The 21,003-nt window shown below is 41.4% G+C and overlaps 1 protein-coding gene and 1 pseudogene across 1 annotated transcript in view; both read left to right on the forward strand.

Moving 5' to 3' along the window:
• Positions 1-21,003, forward strand: part of col13a1 (collagen, type XIII, alpha 1) — a 71,856-nt gene that overhangs the window by 23,093 nt on the left and 27,760 nt on the right. The window contains exons 8-24 of the mRNA XM_087836962.1: positions 1,056-1,082; positions 1,180-1,206; positions 1,705-1,731; positions 4,449-4,511; positions 5,209-5,298; positions 5,539-5,580; positions 5,669-5,686; positions 5,968-5,994; positions 6,706-6,741; positions 7,599-7,625; positions 12,445-12,531; positions 12,757-12,792; positions 12,868-12,921; positions 13,009-13,032; positions 13,103-13,156; positions 19,900-19,944; positions 20,117-20,251. Of these exons, the coding sequence (XP_087693088.1) occupies positions 1,056-1,082; positions 1,180-1,206; positions 1,705-1,731; positions 4,449-4,511; positions 5,209-5,298; positions 5,539-5,580; positions 5,669-5,686; positions 5,968-5,994; positions 6,706-6,741; positions 7,599-7,625; positions 12,445-12,531; positions 12,757-12,792; positions 12,868-12,921; positions 13,009-13,032; positions 13,103-13,156; positions 19,900-19,944; positions 20,117-20,251 (819 nt within the window). The remainder of the gene's footprint in view (positions 1-1,055; positions 1,083-1,179; positions 1,207-1,704; positions 1,732-4,448; positions 4,512-5,208; positions 5,299-5,538; positions 5,581-5,668; positions 5,687-5,967; positions 5,995-6,705; positions 6,742-7,598; positions 7,626-12,444; positions 12,532-12,756; positions 12,793-12,867; positions 12,922-13,008; positions 13,033-13,102; positions 13,157-19,899; positions 19,945-20,116; positions 20,252-21,003) is intronic.
• LOC148095938 (uncharacterized) lies at positions 13,713-16,199 on the forward strand (annotated as a pseudogene).

Raw genomic sequence — 21,003 nt, forward strand, 5'->3', positions numbered from 1 at the left:
AAGAATCATCATGAAAGGACAGGTGCCTGCACAGCATGTATTACCAGCAGGCTGAAACTGAGAAACCCTACCAGTGGCTGCACAAAGTTGGACTGAAAAACAGCACAGAAACACTAATCACGGCAGCACAGGAACAAGCTTTAAGCACAAGATGGATAGAGGCTGGGGTCTACCAGGTTCAGGCTGCACAGACTGTTCCCTGAGATATTCCAGCACACAGCAGAATAGTGCAAGATGCTAGCTGGCAGGTTATACGTGCCATGAGCAAGTGGCTGTCGTAGTACACAGCAACATCTGTGATGATTATGGCCTGGAAGTCCCAAGGTCGTATCCAATTATCCAGGGGGATATGGCCTTTAGGATGGCTGAAAATGACCCAGCTAAGATCCAGTGGGACTTCCAGATACAGACAGGCCAAGTTCAAGCAGAGGAAGACAGCTGTAGTGTTAGATGTAGCTATACCGAGTGATAGCAACATCGGGAAGAAGGAAGATGTGAAGATTAAAAAATACCAAGAGCTGAGAGAAACGATGTGGAGTGGTCCTGTGGTAATCAGAGCACTCAGGGCAGTGATGGCAAAAATAGAAGAGTGGCTAAAGCAGGTCCCAGGAACGGCAGTCGCAGGAACCTAGTCCTAGGAACACCAAAGATACTGCCCAGGACCCTCAAGATCCTACGTCTCTGGTAGAGAACCCAAGTTTAAAAGACAGAGACCGCCCACAGGGCAAGTGGAGCGGCCCTGTGCAACAAAGTCTTTAACAAATTAAAAACACAATGAATATAAAGTTGGGATAGACTGGATGGATTCGTGCCGCTCTTCCTGAGTTCTTTAATAAACCAGTTGCTGAGATCTGACAGCTACTTGTGCAGGTCACATCCAGGCCTTAGTGGGAGGTTAACCTGAGTGGGTTCGTTCCTAACAAGAAGTTAGAACAGTTTTCAGTTTGATTGATTATTCTGAGAAAATTATCTTCACTCATGTCTTTCACACCTTGCAGCAGCTAATCACTGCCTCGGTCATATTTAAGACAAAGTGTTTTCCTGGTGTCTTTCAGGGACAGCGTGGTCCTAAAGGACACCCCGTAAGTATCTGAGACCTGATGTCAGTCCTCTGATCACGCACTGCTCAGCTCTTTGCTACCTTTGTAACTAACTCCTCTCTTCTTTACTTGTGTTCAGGGGGAACCTGGACCTAAAGGGGAGAAGGTGAGCTTTTTATTCTTCATCTTTTTCTTTCATTATGGCTGGTGAGTGTACTGCCCTTTATTTGATTAAAGAAGAAATACTCACACCATTTAATTAAAGCATCAGAAGCATAGATTGTATATAAAAGATGGGCCATTGATTTCTGGAGTCCACATTTGAAAGATGTCTGCTTATGGCTTTCATCATGTTGTTTAGAATCAGGGCAAGATAGCACAGTGCTTATCAGCTTTAACTAGCATCTCTCTGCAGTGTGTGGTAGCAGTAATGTAAGCAGTGTGTCAGCCTCAGAGGGCAACGTTATGACACCATCAAGGTGTATGCTATCAAATTTGGGAAAGCTCTTCTTGAGCTACAGAACTCAACACAGTTTCTATAGACTAAACTACACTCACCGTGTGAAAGGGCTAGGGTTATGGCTCTTTATGCCATTCAGATCAGTTTCATTTCTCTGAACCTCCAACGATCTCTTTCTAATTCTACTTTTTTCGTTTATTCAAGGGTATCTGTGGCGATTACACACATCGGGTAAGGAAACATTTGTGCTAATTCTTTGCTGGTTCTCTTTCAGAAGAAGTCAAAGTTTAACATATTGAGTGTGTTTGAAACAAAAATATATTTTTTGTTCAGGTTTTTTCTGTTATTATTATGTTCTTTTTTAAGATTCAGTAATAGAGTCGTTAACGATGACAGAAATAGATGAATGATAGGTAGCACATGTGGAGCTGCAGTTCGGGTAGCTGAGGGGAAACAGGGTCCCTACCAGCAGCATGCTATAGAGACAGATGTGTATGATTGCCAGGAAAAAGAGTCTGCTATGTAATGGAGATTTGTCTGATAAATTCGCCTATTTTTAGTTAGTCTTTAAGTGTAGAAACCCCTGCAGCAGTCTGGAGGGGCATTCCTACGGTGTAAATTGAATTGAATTGCTGTTTGTGGAGTTCAGATGTTAATTTAGTCTTAGTAATAATAGACAGGCAACGATGTCTTGTCAAACACTTTGTTTCCAATATTTACAGGTGAAGATGGCTCTAATACGCCACTGCCTTTTCAGTTATTCACCTGCCTCAGCAGAGAGTCAAGCTCTGCCTACCTCTATGCTTTCAGGAGGGTCAGGTTGAGCTGCCTTTGTCAGTTTGCACAACCTCATAATTAACATCCACCACTACCATCGCCTCAAAGGGCCTTTGGCATTTGAGTAATTTGAAGTTGGATGAAGGGACTGATGCAAGTTTTCTCTGAGAATTATCTGGTTCTAGTTGTTTATTGAACAACTACCATTCAGAGTTGGGGAATGGCTGCAGTCACAGCTTTGTAAGATGGTGACAGATGTAACCTCAGAGGTGGTCTTTCCCTTCTCACGTAAATGGCCTCCTTGACTCCAAACCAGCGTTCCTCCCTGTCCAGGATGTTACATCGTCATCATTGAAAGAGTGTCCACTGGCCTATAGGTGTAAAGACTGCAGAGTCCTGGCCTGACGAGGTGGCTCTTCTATGTTGTGCCCAGAGGTTGTTTGGTTTCCTCGATGTATAAATCCTGCCAATCCTCCTGCACTTACCAGCGTACACTATGTTACTCTGTTTGTGTCGGGGACCCGATCCTTGGGGTGGACCAGTTTGTGGCGCAGCGTGTTTTGGGGTTTAAAAGCCACAGAGACTCGGTGTTTAGAGAAAATGCGTCTCAGCTGTTCCGATACTAAAGATTCGATTATGTAAGCTAGGCGAATGTTGACCTCAGTTCTGTATGTATTTCTGTGTAATTTGATAATGAAATGGTTTGTTGCCTAAAATGACAATCTCCATGGTGTGTAGGGCCTCTTTGTGCAGGATCTTCCTCTGAAAACCCTGGCTGCATTACGATCAAGTCATACTCTGTTGAAGGTTTGTGGGTGTCTCTGAACACCCTGTTTGATAACCCTCACTGGGTGCTGCGAGGTCATGCCACAAAGAGAGCCAGTGCCCACGAACAGAGGCACTCGTCAACCTTTCCACCCAGAGAAAAGAATAAAGACTCATTAATCAGGATCAGCTTAATTTCCTTTTGGTGACACAAAACCTTTACTGAGTATTTACTCGATGCTTTTTTTAAAAAGTACTCTTTGCTACAAGCCACAGTCACACATTCAGTCAAGCTTTATTTTGTCCACGTAAGAACCTTAAATTTCCACTTGTCAGCATGTTCATTGTTTTTCAGTGTCCTTTAGTTTTGCATTTCTGATACTTTTTATGCATCTCAACATAAAGACAAATAAAGCCCACAGGAAAGACCATTTTTATCTGATCCATTCGTAATATTAGCAGCAGGTGACTTATATGTAAAGCTGTTCTCAGTTGTGGTGGATCACTGCAATGGTTGCAGACAAAGCAGCAGACTTGCCTACTTTTACTCTTCCCTCAATTATAATTATAATTAATATAATCTGCTGTATGTATTTCCATAGAACTTCATAGTGATCTTCTGAATATTGATTGGTTACATAACAAAACAGGCATCGTCTGACTGAAGTCAATCAAATGTAACATTGGATACGTGACAGAGAAGACTGGTCAGGAATTATTGTGGGTTTACTTTATTGATAAAGGTGCTTTTGTTTTAGTGGCATCATAAAGTTTGTGGAAATATGTACGCTTTGTAAAAAGTAGGCACGTTTCATGCACTTGGGGAAACAAAGCTCTCATCACAGGTTTACTTGTACTGACCTTTTATCTGATCGCACTGGTCATCTCAACAGAAGCGACGTATTGTACAGCCCTGTGTTGGACAGTTGGCCACAGTAAGTCTGAATATGTACTGTAACTCTACTGCTGTACTCTCTTTGTGGCAAGACAGGCTCCTTCCTCTGCTCCGCTGCAACCTACGGGCCTGAGCAACAGTTAATGGGGATGCTGATCCACAACAAATCCTACACAGTAAACAGAAAGGCTCTCTGCTGGCATCTGAGAAGCAAAACAAAATCAGCATATAATTTAGAGCATATCAGAGCATGGACCATCCCCTTTGCAGCTTCAGGCCTATAGTTTGCTTTACTGGGGCCTCTTTAGATTTCCTTTCAGCCTTATTTCCTTTTTTCTAATTTGACTTCCCATTTCCTTTCACCCTCATTTCTTTTCCCTCTACATCCCTCCCCCTCTATCCGTCTTTCTCCTCTTCTACCCTTTTTCCTTTCTTTGGCCTCCTGGTGACCTTTGCCCTGTGACCTTTTTGCATCGCTGGCCACCTGTGCTTTGTGACTTCCCCCCAGCAGATGTTGCCCATCACCGTGCGCAACATGCCCTCAATAAGCCCTCTAATATTAAAACGCCTCAAGGTACAATTGTGTATGTCCCCTGCTTGCCATCCAACTCTTCCTTCCCACAGCTTCTCTCTGCTGCCATCCATGTGTGTGTGTGTATATATGTATATATATGAAGGTGTGCATAAAGCTGGACAACAATGGTGCAAATATTGTGTTGTATAGCTTGTGTAGCATTGAATTAAGATAAGATGGTTAATTAAATGTCTCTGTATGATGATCTCTAGAGTCAGAAGTAAAATGGTGTTCTTGAAGGTTTTACACCAGCCTCAATCATGTGATTGGTTTTCAGAGCTTTTGGATACTTGACAGGGAGGCATTCACATCATTGAATAAGAAAGGCACTCTTTCTATTCACTGTCTTCTTGATCCACACTGCTAACTGTGGACAGCAGTCGAGAAACCTGTGTGATCGTGTTATTGCTAAATGATTCTTTGGTCACTTTTGGAGCATCTATTGACCACATGCTTGCCTGTCAGCTGAGGGTCACAGGTCAAGCATGTAGAAACTGGGTATTAATTGAAAAAAGTCATTGTTCTCCAGCATAATAACTGCTCGCCCTGCTCCTTAGCTTACCTTGCTCTCTCCAGCACCACAGCACTTGCTCCCCACCCTTTATTGAATTGATTGCAGTGTGGTGTGAGGTTGTTTGGACATGGCTGGTGTGGCTCACTGTAGAATGACAGGTTTTAACTCAAACTCTCTTAGCAGGGCGAGCCTGGAGTACAGGGGCCTGCAGGACCTCCGGGGCCACCCGGCCCACCAGGAACAGCGGGATCGGATGGGGCCAACGGCCCACCGGTGAGTCTTACTCTGAGTTTACCTCTTTATATATCCTCTGGTGTCACGCACCACGGTGTCAAATTTAAATTTAACAGACTTTTCCATCTCAGACTAGATTTAAGAGACTCACTAGTATAAAGGTTTATATGAATGTATTTACTGTTATGCTCTCACTATGGGAGGGGCATAATGTCATTGTTCACAAGATTATGACATGGCTCGTATAGTCTTTGTAAAACAACGTTTTGTGTCACACAGGGTAAACCTGGGGAGCCAGGCAAACCTGGAAAAGACCCAAGGGTAAGCATTAGTGTTGTGTCATGCTTTTCTAGAGCCTTCACATTATTAATTCATGCAACATTAACGTTCTTCTTCCTTCTTTATGCAGCTCTTGCCCGGACTAAAGGTGAAAAAAACATTCATTCTGATACAAAGTGCAAAATAAAACCAGCATCACTGCAGCCGTGATGGATTTAGAGTTGTAGGAGTCAAACAGGCCACATGACAAGTCAGGGAGTTTTCACTGATGCAAACGCTCCACGTCATGCATTAATTGTTATGGATGGTTTGAAAGCAGGAATGTGAACTGTGAGCTCAGATGTGACGCAGAGATGTGCTTACTGCTGTAAATCACAGCTGAATGTGTAGATGCTGTATACATATATACTTATTGTTTTATGTCTTCAGGGTGAGCCAGGTGTGCCAGGACAAAAGGTGAGCTCCCTGCTGTGTTTTACATTTAAAAAGTATTATTTTAACTATGCTGCTGTGAAATGCATATTCCAGTAGACAGATTTTTCCTTATGAACAGAAAGAAATGACCACTTATTTACTAATGATGGACGTATGTATCGTGTAGCTTTGAGCGTACGATCAAAGCAGAAAGATTAAGGAAGTAGTATTTTATTTATTTTATTTTAGTGTTTTATTTATTTTTATTTTAGTATTTTATTTATTTTAGTATTTTAGTATTTTATTTATTTTTATTTTAGTATTTTATTTATTTTAGTATTTTAGTATTTTATTTATTTTATTTTAGTATTTTATTTATTTTTATTTTAGTATTTTATTTATTTTAGTATTTTAGTATTTTATTTATTTTTATTTTAGTATTTTATTTATTTTAGTATTTTATTTATTTTTATTTTAGTATTTTATTTATTTTAGTATTTTATTTATTTTTATTTTAGTATTTTATTTATTTTATTTTAGTATTTTATTTATTTTTATTTTAGTATTTTATTTATTTTTATGTCCATAATGAACTCTTATATTTTTACTTTTAAATAAAGAAACAGGGCTCAGTTTTAATAGGTTTCGAGACACCACTTCTCACTTTGATCATCTGTTGGCTGTTACTGTGCTTTCAGTGTTTATTAGTGTTATTATTTTGGTGTTTGTATGTGTGTCTGTTTGTCTCCACAGGGGGATCGAGGTGATGTTGGCCCTGCAGGCCCAAAGGTATTTACCTTTCTTCTGCTTTATGTTTGACCCGAAGCATCAGGAGAAACTCTCCAACACACTCTAAGCTTTTAAGATCATCCTCTCAGGTTTGAGGACAGTTTGCAGGACACAGTAGCTTTCTCCAAGAGATCTATTCTCCTGATGACAAGTGCCTTTAAACCCTATCACTGGTGACAATATTACTATTGATTTATTTATACTGTTTATTATTTACGGTTGTGGATGCTGTGGTTTTCCTTGCTGGTCTTTTCTCTCTCCTTCTGTTAACTCTCTTTCTTTTCTCTGTCTCTTTCCTGTCCTCCGGTCCAGACGTTCTCAGTGTAATAACTCAAAATGAAAAAAAAAAGAAAAAATAATAAATATTAATAATAATAATAAAGGTCAAATAAAATATGTCAATCAAGTGGAGCAGTAAAGCTGTACTGGTTTACATGGGAAAATAAATCCTCCAGACTGTCCTTCACACAATGATTCTGATTGCTCTGATGTGGACAGGACATACAAAGACAATATTATTATTAGTTTGTGTCTTTGTCCAAACTGTATAATTGAATAAACAGTTGCAGATTTTAATGTCTCTGCCATCTGGATATGAACAGTTACAGCAACAAATTCACAGTATAAATCTATAAGATGTTATTTTGCCCAAGAGCTCAAACGTTCAGCTTTCACTTGTGAAAATAAGCTGCTTCTCCTTCTGTGCAGATTATTGTAAATGTTCCATCTCATCTGCTTTCTGCCGTGAGCCCATCAGCTCACTGACATGAAACATTAGGACTACAAAATATCGTGTGCGCCATCTAGTGGAGAGTATAATTATTGTTACATTTACAGCATTGTTATCTGCTTCACAGGGAGTTGGAGGAGACCAAGGAAATAAGGTAAGAGGAAGTAAAATAAGGTACCTTTTGTTTTTCTGAACTACTAACTTTAGTAAAGCAAAGCTGAGTTCAAAGCTGAAGAGCCCGACACAGACTTCTCTTCATAGTTTCTGGCCTTAATTCCACGAGAGGATTTAATTCAGTTCTATAGTTTAAGCAGCTAACAAGAGGAGGCTGTAGCTCTCCTTCTGTCAGCTCCCCGTCTCCCTGCCGTCTGTTTCCCCTTGGATGAAGTGGACCGTCTGCTTGAGCTAATGTTTCCCTGCACTGTGTGGGGAGGTGAAAGAATGAGAGCAGGGAGCTTGTGTGTGTGGCATTTTAAGGATTATTTATTCATGCCAAGATGTCGCTGCTGGAGTCTGGGTGATAGGACATGCTTTAAATGTATGAATCAGGAGAAACAGGCTTCAAATCCTTCTGCTGTCTCTGAACACAGGAAACTGAAACTTACCTGGATGGACTCATGTCTTAGATGCTCGTCATGTCTTAGAGGCTTTACCAAAGAATAATTAAATATGAAGACATTTATTGTCTTGTTTTTCTACATGGTGGACTCTGCTTCCTCTGTCAGCACTGCAGCAGTCCCAGCAGACCTGGGCTCATAGCACATCTCTGTACTGGCCACATTAGGATGGCAGGGTATGTTTTCTCCATTAGGGGCCTCAGACAGACGGTGGCAGCAGGAAGGTTAAACTTGTATAGCATTTAGTATCCACAGGGAGCAGCAATCTGTGAAGGCTTTTACTCTTTAATAAAGAGAAAGTGATTTCACAGGCTGAACCTTCAGTGCCCAGAAATAGCTGCACAAGGAAGAATAATCTATGAACGTAGGGGAAATTGGTCCTATAATCTCAGAGAAACTCCTGAAACTCCCAGCAGGAAGCTCAGGTCTAATGACACACAGGGAACAGACGCATCCAACACCGGCATCAGTCATTGTTCAACATACTAACATAGGTGGTGTTTCTGAAAGCAGCTCTTATTAAAATCGTCTGTTCTGCTCCCAGTTTTTTTAATACAATAGCAGTAAGATCCTGGATTTCATGACCAGGCGACGTGTGTGCCCACAGTGGCACTTCAATTTCCTTCACTGCAAATGAGGAAATGATGAAGAATAAGATAAGAATAAGCAGGAGGGAGATAGACATTATTTCACACAAGTCATTCTGTTCCAATCCAATGTCTGACTTTATGAAGACATTTTAGTTGCTTAGTTGAACTTTACACATTGTTGACGGTTCATCTGCTCATGATTCGCAGCAGGAAGGACTTGCAAAGGATAGAAACGGACTAGAGGTGGCTAGAACAGTAAAGTAAACTGTGCAAATCTAATTGAAAAGACATTTAAAAGTTGCTAGAATACGAGGTATGTATGTATTCAGTATGACATGGTGACTGCACATATACTTTCATTATGCAATGTTTATATGTTCATAAGATTGGGGGAAACCTGCAGTCAGCTGAGACTGAAGACGTCACCTGATGATGACGAAACGTTTCTCCCACAAAACGCTGCGTCCAGATGAACACAATCAACTTTTGGAGATGCACATATGCTGTTAGAATATTTTTCAGATGAAACTTTTCAGTGGCGTTGTTCTTGTTTCTGTGTCTTTGTGACACGTTGAATGGGTGTTGAAGCAGATACTTTCACTCGTTGGTGCACACATGGATTTGTAAGCGGTTATGGAAACTCTGGCAGTAGGTGTGTCTCCTTGTGCTTCTTGACTGTCAGGACACTGGGCTGCAACACAAACACAATGACAGCAATACTGCAGTGTCATCACTGGCTGATTACTGTCTCTGTCAGTGTAAGAGCTGCCGATAGGTCTTATCTGTTTGTGTACTTTGTTTTTGTGATGGAAACTTTGTCAGTGCACATATATCTACACACACAGTAGGTCACAGTGAGTGTTAAAATGCTACCTTTGTGAACATTGGACAAACCTTTGAGTTACTAATGGGACACTTTGGGATCATCTCAAGTTGTGTTTTGAACCACCACATCCCAACTGAATGGTTGTCCTGTAAAAGTCCAGCAGCCATTTCTAGGGGAACTCTGCTCACTGTACTTTCTCAGGCAGAGCGATCTTTGTTGGGCTTTTTTGACCAGTCTGGAGGTGCTGAAGGTCCATGTCATATCACTGTAAGAACAAGAAGCACTCGGAGAGCACAACCTCCATTACAGCAGCAATTAGTCTATGAAATTTTAGTTATTAGATCTTTAAAACAGCTAAACACAGGCAGTGCATTTTCTGCAGAAGACTCATATCTGCACAGCTGAAGTGTTTCAGTCCAACTTTGAGTCAAGATCAAGAGGGGCAGCAGTTTATAAAGGCTGATTCAACTGGGTGATATGTGATTGTGGCTGGAAAACGATGCTTCTTTGCACCTAACGAGGACAATCCTGCACTATTAATGAACTTCTCATTTACAAAATACGTCGGCCCATATTCTTATAATTCACAGCGATGTAAACTGTGTGCTCTCACCTTTCAGTGCTCGTGGGAGGGCATCCCTGTCAAAGTCCACCCAAGCTATGTTATTTATTGATTGATTGATTGATTGATTGAAAGTAAGGTGGCTGATGTGTGGCATGTTCATAACCCAGCTTTAAGAGCATACTCTTTCTTCTCCATTAAGCATATTAATGCGTTGATAAATTCTAATACATGTGATCATGTGAATGCGATTATGGAGGTCTAGTTATCTCAGATCATGGGCCACTGAACATGATCATCCTGAGAACACAATCTATAAAAGTAGAGTCTAAGCAGACATTTAATTTTCTATTTCTCTCAGAAGACGATCATGTCATCTTTGCATCATCTGCAGCTTACTTAAGAAGCTTACTTAAGAAGCTTACTTAAGGAGCTTACTTAAGGAGCTTACTTAAGAGGTAACCAGTTGCGACAGATGGCCACCCCTCCCTAAATCTATATGGGTAAGATAACTTATAAGGCTTATTATGAACATATGCTATTAAGTCTAAAGCGAGAGCTGGACCACTGGAACACGCTACGTCTTTCTTTAGGAAGATGGATCACTGCCATGAAGATGTGTGTGAATCCTAAATCCCATTAGACCATCACTGGATTCATCCACCAGCAGAGGGCGGTGAGGACCAACGAATTTAATCTTCAACAGAGTCGACGCTGCAGTTAATGCTCCCTCCCCTCACACCCCTCCCCACCATCCCTTTCATTCATGACCAGGTTCAGAGACAAACGAGGAGACTCCACTCAGGCAAGTCTGCATCAATGATGCCCCCTCCCAGGCCTGAGGATTGCAGATCTGTGGTGCTGACATTTCTCATCGTGAAGACCTTGGAAGACGACCTCGATCAGTTCCATCCTCTGGTCAGACCACACCTGAACCCCCTTCACTTCACTTACCAGCCCCACTCAGAGCTGCTCAACTTTATCTACATTTTCATGTTTTTTAACATTTTCATCAGGCCGACCCTGCTGGGTAAAAAGCTGACCGTGGTTATCAGCCTGCTTCCTTGGGGGTTGTGGTCCAAGGTGACTTGGGCCTCTTTGTCATGGGGAGGGAGCTCTGCTGGTTATCAGGGGGTTCTTGGGCACCAATCTCGGGTCGCGCTGACATGGTCAGCCTCTGGCAGGTCGGGCTGCCCCTTGCCTCTGATTCTCTGGGGCTCTGGTCTTTTGGCTGTGAGGGCTCAGTTGGGGGCCTTCATTCTTCTTCTGGGGTGCAAACAGTTCTTATAGATATGTGGCCTTGGGTCTTGAGTACTTTGGGGAGCTGTAGATGGCCCAGGTCTCCTACGTCTTTCTCTACCTCCTCCTGGCCCCTGGGGTGCGCCCTTGTCATGTCTCATCCTCGTTACCAAGGATACGTTGTGATGAACACTCACAGACACTCACAGTTTTGTTAACATGATACCTCGAGAACGAGGCAGCGCAGGATTTTTAAATTCAAACCGTAGGTGCACTAAAACTCTCAGATGAGTTTGAATCCCCGTGACACCCCCGTCTGAACATCACCTAGAATCTACCACGAGGCGGCCACTATCATTGTTTTCACTCTTTGTGGTTCATAGTGGTTTTGTTTATTTGTGGTGGTTTTGTCATGTTTCTGTCATCATAGCTTGTTAGTAACTCACCCGTTTCAGTGTGTCAGTGAATATATCCGTTCCAAGATGGCTGCATGTTTTTATTCTGGACAAGAAAGTGGAGTTTTTCTACTTTTTATTTCTTTTGCCTTTATATCTCCTGCAGGTGGGCTGAACCAGGGCTTTCTAGTGTTCCTGTGCAAACTTAAAGTCATTTTTGTGGAGTGGGCATAGCCGTTATTACATATCCAATCAGTGACGTGCTTTTCTTTTACTGGCATCTCTAGTACCCCTGATGTACCTGACGAGCAGGGATCTAGAACTTAAAAAGAATAATGTTCTTGTCTGGTTGTACCTTGTTATTGTTGTAATACCTGGATGTCTGTGAAACTAAAATTATTCTGTATGATGATTTGTTTTTGTCTTTCTGTGCTGCTGGATTTTGCTCCCTCTTTGATGTGTAGTCTTAATGACTGTTTTTATGAAGCTGGCTAATTCTACCAATCATTTCTATCAACCTTCATATTGCTATTTGTTCAATTCATGAAACAGTAAATGTTTAACTGTTAGAAGACAGAACTGTTAGACAACAATGTCCCCCAGGTCCACGTACCAGCTTACTATCTATTTATTTGCTCTGGAACAGTATTCTTCAGTGGACTGACTATTCTTGATTGTCATGGAGATAAAATTGGATATAACAGTGTATGCCATTGGTTAAGACTTGTTCTATATGCATGACAGGGAGAGAAAGGAGAGCTGAACACTGGAGCCCTGGGAATGAAAGGAGAGCCTGGTTCACCAGGACTGCCAGGACTAAGAGGACCCAGAGTGAGTGAAATACAATGCCATGAAACAGCAATGCAATTATTACTTAAAAATGCTTAAGTAACTCTAACTCTGTGAAGTTACTGCATAATATTAGAATATTTTTATTACAGGGTGACAAAGGGAGAAAGAGTAGGATAAGAGCATTAGAAATTAATTTTGAAATTATTCAGAAAAATATGAATCCTATAGAATATTTATGCCTAACCAAAGTCTTGTGTCTTATAGGGGGAAGCAGGTCTTCAAGGCCCAGCTGGCCCAAGGGTAAGTTCTGGATGAAATAAAAGTTTATTAAGATGTGTCCACTGAGTTGACAAATGGCACGTCTGCACCTTCTAGGGTCTGCCAGGCCCGACTGGGGAGCCAGGAAGGGCTGAAATCCAGTATGAAAACGTATGTCGCTTCATATGAGTTTCACTTTCTCAGCTACAAAGAAAGTAAAACATTAAAGCATTAGTAACATTTAATATTTCTTCACAGGATATCCGCAACATCCCCCTGATGGTGAGTATTTTCACGATTGTATTGCACAAAATGCAAACATATCTCATGACTGAATCTCTCATCCTCATAGGGCCCTCCTGGATTACCTGGACCTCCAGGGACACCTGGGATCCCTGGAGCCAAGGTAGGAGAGTATTTGAGAATAACACAATGCCAGATGATGCTTGCATGCTGTATAACTAAACATGCATACTTTTGTCATCATTCACAATGAATATATGGTAATGTGCATATTTCACACTCCCCTATGGTTTCAGTTTGTTTGTTCTGTGGTCTACACAGGCTGGGTTTGGCGATAAATTATTTTTCTCTGCTTGTCCATCAGGTGATAACTAAAAATCTTGTGTAGTAAATTTGACATTGGCAATGACAATTTATTAATGTGCTACATTATTGTGTTACTGTGTGAGAAGACATTTTTATTAGTGACCATAAATGTCTTTTATTTGATCTTCTAGCCTTGACACGCTGCCCTCTGTTCATGCATAGCACTCACAACTTATTACTCTGTGGTGGAAGAATCTGTATAATTGTTTGCTCTCCTCCTCCCCCTTTTGTGAGTGCGGACGCTTCATCTCTTTGCTCTTTAAATGCTTTGCTTCTTTTATTGATTTTTATTGATTTTTATGCTGATTTTTCCCTTTTTTCCATATGAGCCTACCTGCGATAGCTTCTGGACACTTATAGATCATTAGGACTAAAGTGTTCTTAACAGAAACAGCAACATTTTTACAGTTACCTTATCCTCAGCGCTCCGTGTGTCTGTGGCCTAGACACAGCTGAAGCCTGATTACAGCGTCTGGGCACCGAACAGCCTCAATAGCCTGGAAAGGTGCTAACCGCTAGGCTAACTAGCAACAAGATGCCTTCCCTCTCCACAGATGACTACCACAGCCTCCTGCAGAAGATTGCAGCACTGGAGGCAAAAATTCATCGCTTAGAAGTAAACGTGGAGGTAAATGGACTGTGTGGAAATGAAACAACCTTGCCTTTGATTCAAAACAATGGCAATGAGCAAGCTAGTACACAGCTAAGGAGCACAGATAACATGACCAAGAAAGTAGACTTTGTGCACTATTATAAATCCTCAAGCGATAATCCCCCCTTGGACTGTCTTGGTGCAATACCAAGACATAAATCATGTCTCCTGGAAGGGGGAGGATGTATCACAGCCAGAGCACAGCGAGCTGAAATCTCTGAAACCGACTGGCCTTCACTTCCTACGAGACAGAGAAGCTCTTCTACCCCTGTATACGAGAGGAAACAGGACTGGACAACCGTGAATAGGAAGGTTAACAACAAACCTCCAAAACAACTGAATGTGAAACTGCAGAACAGATTTGCTCCACTATCAAAGGACCCTGGATCTATATCGGACAACCATCCATCTAAAAGTAGCGAAGTAAGGTCTGAAAATCTACTGAAAAGTAAAAGGCCACAGGGAAAGCTAAAGGCTAGGCCTGAAACTCTGATTGTGGGTGACTCTGCCGTAAAGGATGTACAAAGAATGTGCGGTAAGAACACTAAAGTCCTCTGCTTTCCTATGGATATGGTCAACAACCTGAAGGAGAGAATTCTTCAGATTGCAGATGAATATCCAACTGTGACAAACATTGTTCTGCATACAGGGTCAAACGATGTGTCCAAACAACAGTCGGAGGTTCTGAAGCGGGACTTTACTGGATTATTAAATACTGTAAACTCTCTGAATGCAGCTGTATTCATCAGTGGACCTGTACCGCCCGTCAGAGGAGGAGACGAGAGATTCAGCAGGTTGTTTGCACTGAATAAATGGCTCATATCAGCATGTACTGACCACTCAGTGCATTTTATCAACAACTTTAATATTTTTTGGGAACGCAGGCATCTGTTTAAAGCAAATGGATTTAATTTTAACAAGTCAGGGGTGAAACTGTTCACCTCCAACTTGTTTTATTCCATACGTCATCCATCTGTGCTTGGTGCCAAGGCTGAGATAAACGAGGAGTTATCTCATAAAGAGGAACAAACAGTACTCCAAGAACAGACAAAGCCCAGCAGAAACCTTGAGGAGGAGCTCCATCTGCCCCCACCCGGGAAGAGCCTCAGAAAGGAGAGACATCAGAGGCAAGAAGAGGGGTCCCTATTTGCCTCCAACTCTCTTAACAACACCAACGACCAGGACCAGGGACCACAATCTTCCCCAGTCAGCCATCACCCTCCTCCCCCTCCCTTTCTCCCTCCTCCCCACACCTGAAATTCACTGAGGAGATGATGGAGCGGGTCAATGCTGGGCTCAGATCTACCCCCCGTCCCAATCCCTTTTTGTCCCCCATAAACCCCCCACCAGAGCAGCCAAAGGTTCGCCATCGAGCCCCACCCTCAACAGAGCAATCGAAGTCACATTGCCCAGCCTCGCCCCCCTTAGTTCCTCCTTACCACCTTCATGCCCTGTCTCCGCAGTCTGATGTCTGATGTGTGGAGGGTCCGGGCTGCGAGGATTATGGCAGTGGTGACTTTTCCCAGGAGAAGCTGGGACCCTGTTTACTAGAAGGTTTTAAAATTTCTGTACTTTTAGGTGACAGAAGGAGACATGTGGCCTGGTCAAAACACAGAGAGCTGCACTCTAAAAGATCTTTAAATATAGTAAACATACCTTGTGTGCCACAGACTGCTCCCAAACATGAGGGGACAAGTAATGCCTCTAAAACACTTAAGTTGGCTTTATTAAATGTTAGATCTTTAGCTGGGAAAACATTTTTAATTAATGATTTAATCACTGAGCACAGCCTTGATTTTATGTTTTTAACTGAAACTTGGTTGGACCAAAGTAACAGTGGAGCTGTTCTCATCGAGACGACCCCTCCTAACTACAGTTTTATCAGTGAGGCCAGGGTGAGCAGGAGAGGAGGAGGGGTTGCTGTCTTATTTAATGAATCATTTCAATGTAAGCAGCTATCTCCTGGACGTTTTCAGTCTTTTGAATATGTGGCTTTACAGCTGAAGGCCCCATCCAAAGTTGTGTTTCTTAATGTTTACAGGCCTCCCAAATACTGCACAGACTTTTTTAATGATCTCAGTGAACTGCTGTCTGTGATCTGTGTTGATTTCGACTGTGTAATTATTGCTGGGGATTTTAACATCCATGTGGACAACCCTCAGGATAAAGGGACTAAAAACCTGAGTAACACTCTGGGCAACTTTGGGCTGACTCAGCATGTAACAGAGCCCACACATAATAGAGGACACACTCTTGACCTACTGATCTCCAAGGGCCTGAGCATTTCAAAGGTTACTGTGTCTGATGTGGGCCTGTCTGATCATTACTGTGTTTTCCTTGAAAGTAAAATCTCAGCCCACACAAATATATCAACAGCAGTGATCACAAAACGGTGTATAACTGAATACAGTAGTGAGATATTTAACCAGGTCTTCCCATTAACACCTGACCTGTCCAGAGGTTCAGTCAATGAGCTCGTCAATAGCTTCAATGCTAAAATGTTAAATGTAATGGATACAATTGCTCCCATTAAGGTGAAGGTTATCTCTGGAAGGAAAAAGTCTCCATGGAGAAACTCCACACTAGTGAAAAATGAAAAAAGAGAGTGTAGGAAAGCTGAGCGCAGATGGAGAAAAACAAACCTCCAGGTTCATTATGACATCTATAAAGAGAAACTTCACAATTATAATTTACAACTGAGGAGTGCAAGGAGGTCCTACTTCTCTGACATCATCACCAAAAACAGTCATAATGCTCGGGTCTTATTTTCTACAGTTGACAGGCTAACAAACCCTCCTGTGTCAGTGGCAGCTGAACTTCATTCGACCATGGCCTGCAATGACTTTGCCAAATTCTTCACAGAAAAAATCCAAAAGATTAGAAAAGCAATTGGTACATCAACAGCAGATCCAGAATATGTACTGTGTCCACCGAAAAACTGTTTAAACACCATGAAACAGTTTCACCCGATTAACAGCAAAGACCTGGAGGACATCTTAGCTCAGCTGAACTCCTCCTCTTGCTGTTTAGATGTCCTGCCAACAAGTTTTTTCAAAAAGGTCTCAAAGACTTTAGAGTCAGACCTGTTACAGATCGTCAATTTTTCTTTATTATCAGGTGTGTTTCCAGAATCACTAAAAACGGCTGTAATAAAACCTATACTAAAAAAGGACAATCTTGACAAGACACAAATGAACAACTACAGGCCGATCTCAAATCTCCCATTTTTAAGTAAGATCATTGAAAAAGCAGTTTCTCAACAGCTCAATTACTTCTTAAAACAGAATAACTGCTATGATGCCTTCCAGTCAGGTTTTAGACAGAACCACAGCACTGAAACTGCTCTGACCAAAGTGTTTAATGACATATGTCTGAATACAGACAGTGGAAAAATGTCAGTCTTAGTTTTACTGGATCTCAGTGCAGCATTTGATACAGTTGACCACAACATATTACTCAAACGACTGGAGAACTGGACAGGTCTTTCAGGAACTGTACTAAACTGGTTCAAAACATACTTAGAAAACAGGAAATACTTTGTATCAATAGGTAACTTCACATCTGAGCAGACAAGTATCACATGTGGAGTTCCCCAAGGTTCCATCTTGGGACCTCTTCTGTTTAACATTTACATGCTCCCACTGGCACAGATTATAAAGAACAACAAAATAAACTACCATAGCTATGCAGATGACACACAAATATATATCACAATGTCACCAGGAGACCGAGGCCCTGTACAGGCTCTTGGTAAATGCATTGAGGAAATTAATGACTGGTTGTGCCACAATTTTCTCCAGCTAAACAAAAACAAAACTGAGGTAATAGTCTTTGGCGCCAAAGAAAAACGATTACAGGTCACCAGAGAACTTCAATCTATACACCTAAAAACCACAAACCAGGCGAGAAATTTGGGTGTAGTGATGGATGCAGACCTAAACTTAGAAAAACACATTAAGACAATAACAAAATCAGCTTACTATCACCTCAAGAATATATCAAGGATAAAAGATCTGATGTCCCAACAGGACCTGGAAAAACTAGTCCATGCATTCATCTTTAGTAGGCTTGATTACTGTAACAGCATCTTTACAGGTCTACCTAAAAATCAGTCAGACAACTGCAGCTCATTCAGAACTCTGCTGCTCGAGTCCTCACTAAGACCAAAAAAGTGGACCACATCAGTCCAGCTCTGAGGTCTTTACACTGGCTGCCTGTCCGTCAGAGGATAGACTTTAAAGTTCTGATGCTGGTCTATAAAGCTCTGAATGGTTTAGGACCAAAATACATCAGTGACCTCCTGACCCAGTATGAACCTTCCAGATCCCTCAGGTCATCTGGATCCGGTCTTTTATCAGTTCCCAGAGTCAGAACCAGACACGGAGAAGCCGCATTCAGCTTTTATGCTCCTTATATCTGGAACAAACTCCCAGAAAGCCTCCGATCAGCTGAAACACTCAGTTTATTTAAATCCAGGTTGAAGACTCACCTGTTCTCAGCTGCATTTGAATAAAGCACCAAATCCGCACTCAAAACTCATTTTAACTACTGATTTTATCTACTGTTCTGATTTTATCTGTTTTGATTTTATATACTGTTTTGTTTGTTTGTTTGTTTGTTTGTTTGTTAATTAGTTAGTTTGTTTGCTTGTTTTAATCAATTTTAAATCATGCTTTTTATTTGTTTTTGTTTCTAATGTCTCTGTAAAGCACTTTGAATCACCTTGTTGTTGAATTGTGCTATACAAATAAACTTGCCTTGCCTTGCCTTGCCTTGCCTAATAATCTGAGACTGATGGTATAAAACTGGGTGCAGCTTCCTTCAGATTGTACCGGACAAAGTGGCATCTCTCAAACCTCCTCCTCAGATCACTGAATCTATCCTCAGTTTTAGGTGATGTTGCTGTAGAGCTGAGCAGCTGTGGAAAGCCGGAAAACTTGAGGCACATAAGGGTTATTGAAAGGAAAAAATTCCTTTTAATAAAAAAGAAAATGATAAAAAATGTGAGAGTAGGAAAAAGAGATGCTAGGGTTTTCTTTGATACACAGGATAGCATTGTTTGTCTTTTCAGATAAAGATCGTAACAACTTTTTAACATTTTTCCAAGAACTGGATAAATTGGACTGTCTTAACACAATTAATGGCTGGATGGCAAACAATTGGCAAACAATTTCCTGCAGCTTAATACAGACAACAGAGCATTAAGGCCCAAATCAGACAACATTTGGTGTCTTCCTCAGCTGCTGCTCGGACACTTGGGTTCATCTTTGACTTTTGGTGCCCAAATCAAGTCTGCGAGCCGTTGTTTCTTTCTTCACTTAAGAAATATCACTAAACTCAGGACTTTTGTCTCTGAAGGTGACTTGGAGATGTTGTTCATGCCTTCATCTCCTCCAGATTAGACTATTGTTATTAGGACATGTGACATGTAAATGGACTCATTCTTATATAGCCCTTCCCTATTCTACCTGAGCACTGACAGTGCCTCATTCACCCACTCATACAAGCAGTTTTTTCCTATTCTGTTTCTACATAACTGCTAACATTCGCACACATCCATACTCCAGTTGAGGTTAGTGTCCTGCCCAAGGATATTTGACATGCAGACTGGAAATGAACCACCAAACTTCCAATCAGCAGATGACCTGATCTACCTGCAGCCAACCCAATGTGACATTTGACATAATAGCATGAATGTCTACTCTGGTATCGCTTAAAAATGTTGATTTGCAGATAGAGTTGCGAGAGTCTGCATTAAAACAAACAGGCTGTGTTAAAAGAGGTTTCTTTTTCAGTCACAATGGCATTGGTGTAGATGTGCAGCTATTGTAAACAAAGACAATTGTCTGGTTTGCCTAGCTGGTAATGCGACCTTGGTTTGTCCTTAGGGTGAAGTTGGTCTACCAGGTGCACCAGGACTGGATGGAGAGAAGGTAATATTATGTTATTACTCAGGTCTGATTTTATGAGGTTCCTAAAATCCAAGAGTGTGGGTGATAATTACACTTAACCATCACTGATTTGATATAACACACATTTAATTCATGCAGATTTCTGTTGTTTACATTTAATAAAGTGGAGCAACTTATGATCTTCTATTTTCAGGGACCTCGAGGGAAGCCTGGAGAACCTGGTCTCCTGGGCCCAGCAGGTCCTGAAGGTCCCAGAGGAGAGGGAGGTGTCATGGGCTTTCCAGGACCCAAAGGCACCAAGGGTGACATGGGTCCATCTGGATCACCTGTAAGTGACTCCGTTAACCACACAACTGTCTGTGAATTATCACTGTTCCACATCGTTGTCATCCAGAGGGTACGTCTTGGTCTTTCTCGCTACACTCTTATCTAATTAAAGACTTGGAAGAGACCCCGAGAGTGTTGGGGTTCTGTGCAAGAAATTAACTGATGCATTTGCTATATTTGGTGGATCAGGACATCTTATTTTACGATTTCTTCTAACAAATTTATTGGGGGAAAAATACAGATTGTTTGGTCAATGCTGGGACATATTTTTAATATTTGTGCATGTTTGAAGTAGATCTTTCATTTCCAAAAAATATTTATTTATTAAAAACTATTTACTGAACTTGGAGGATAGAAACAATGTCTCTATCCTATAGCGTTAGTATCAATCTGATATCAGAACAAATATTTGGATTGATCAGCCCACCTTTAGCAAACCATCTCAACCTCGCCCGAATGCACTTCTGTGCAGTTTTCTGTGAAATGCTGTTGCGTATTTTAAAATTTCTGTTTCCCTTTTCTTCCATCCTCATGTTTTGCGTTCACAACATGTTCTTCTTTGTTAGTATTGAGTGAAGTCTTGGCAGACGATAGAGGCGATACTGCCCCCATCGCTCCCTGAAGCTTATTGCAGTTACAAAAACACATTTACGTGATGTTAGTATATGACCTGTCAATGATGAAAGTGTGCATCAACAAATGTTTATAGCCGACGACATTATGATTATGCCGATGAATTGTTGCAGCAGTAAT

This window comes from Neolamprologus brichardi, unplaced genomic scaffold (genome assembly GCF_056152115.1).
Source record: "Neolamprologus brichardi isolate AB-2024 unplaced genomic scaffold, ASM5615211v1 NODE_ptg000032l+_length_1147064_cov_1, whole genome shotgun sequence".
NCBI lineage: Eukaryota > Metazoa > Chordata > Actinopteri > Cichliformes > Cichlidae > Neolamprologus > Neolamprologus brichardi.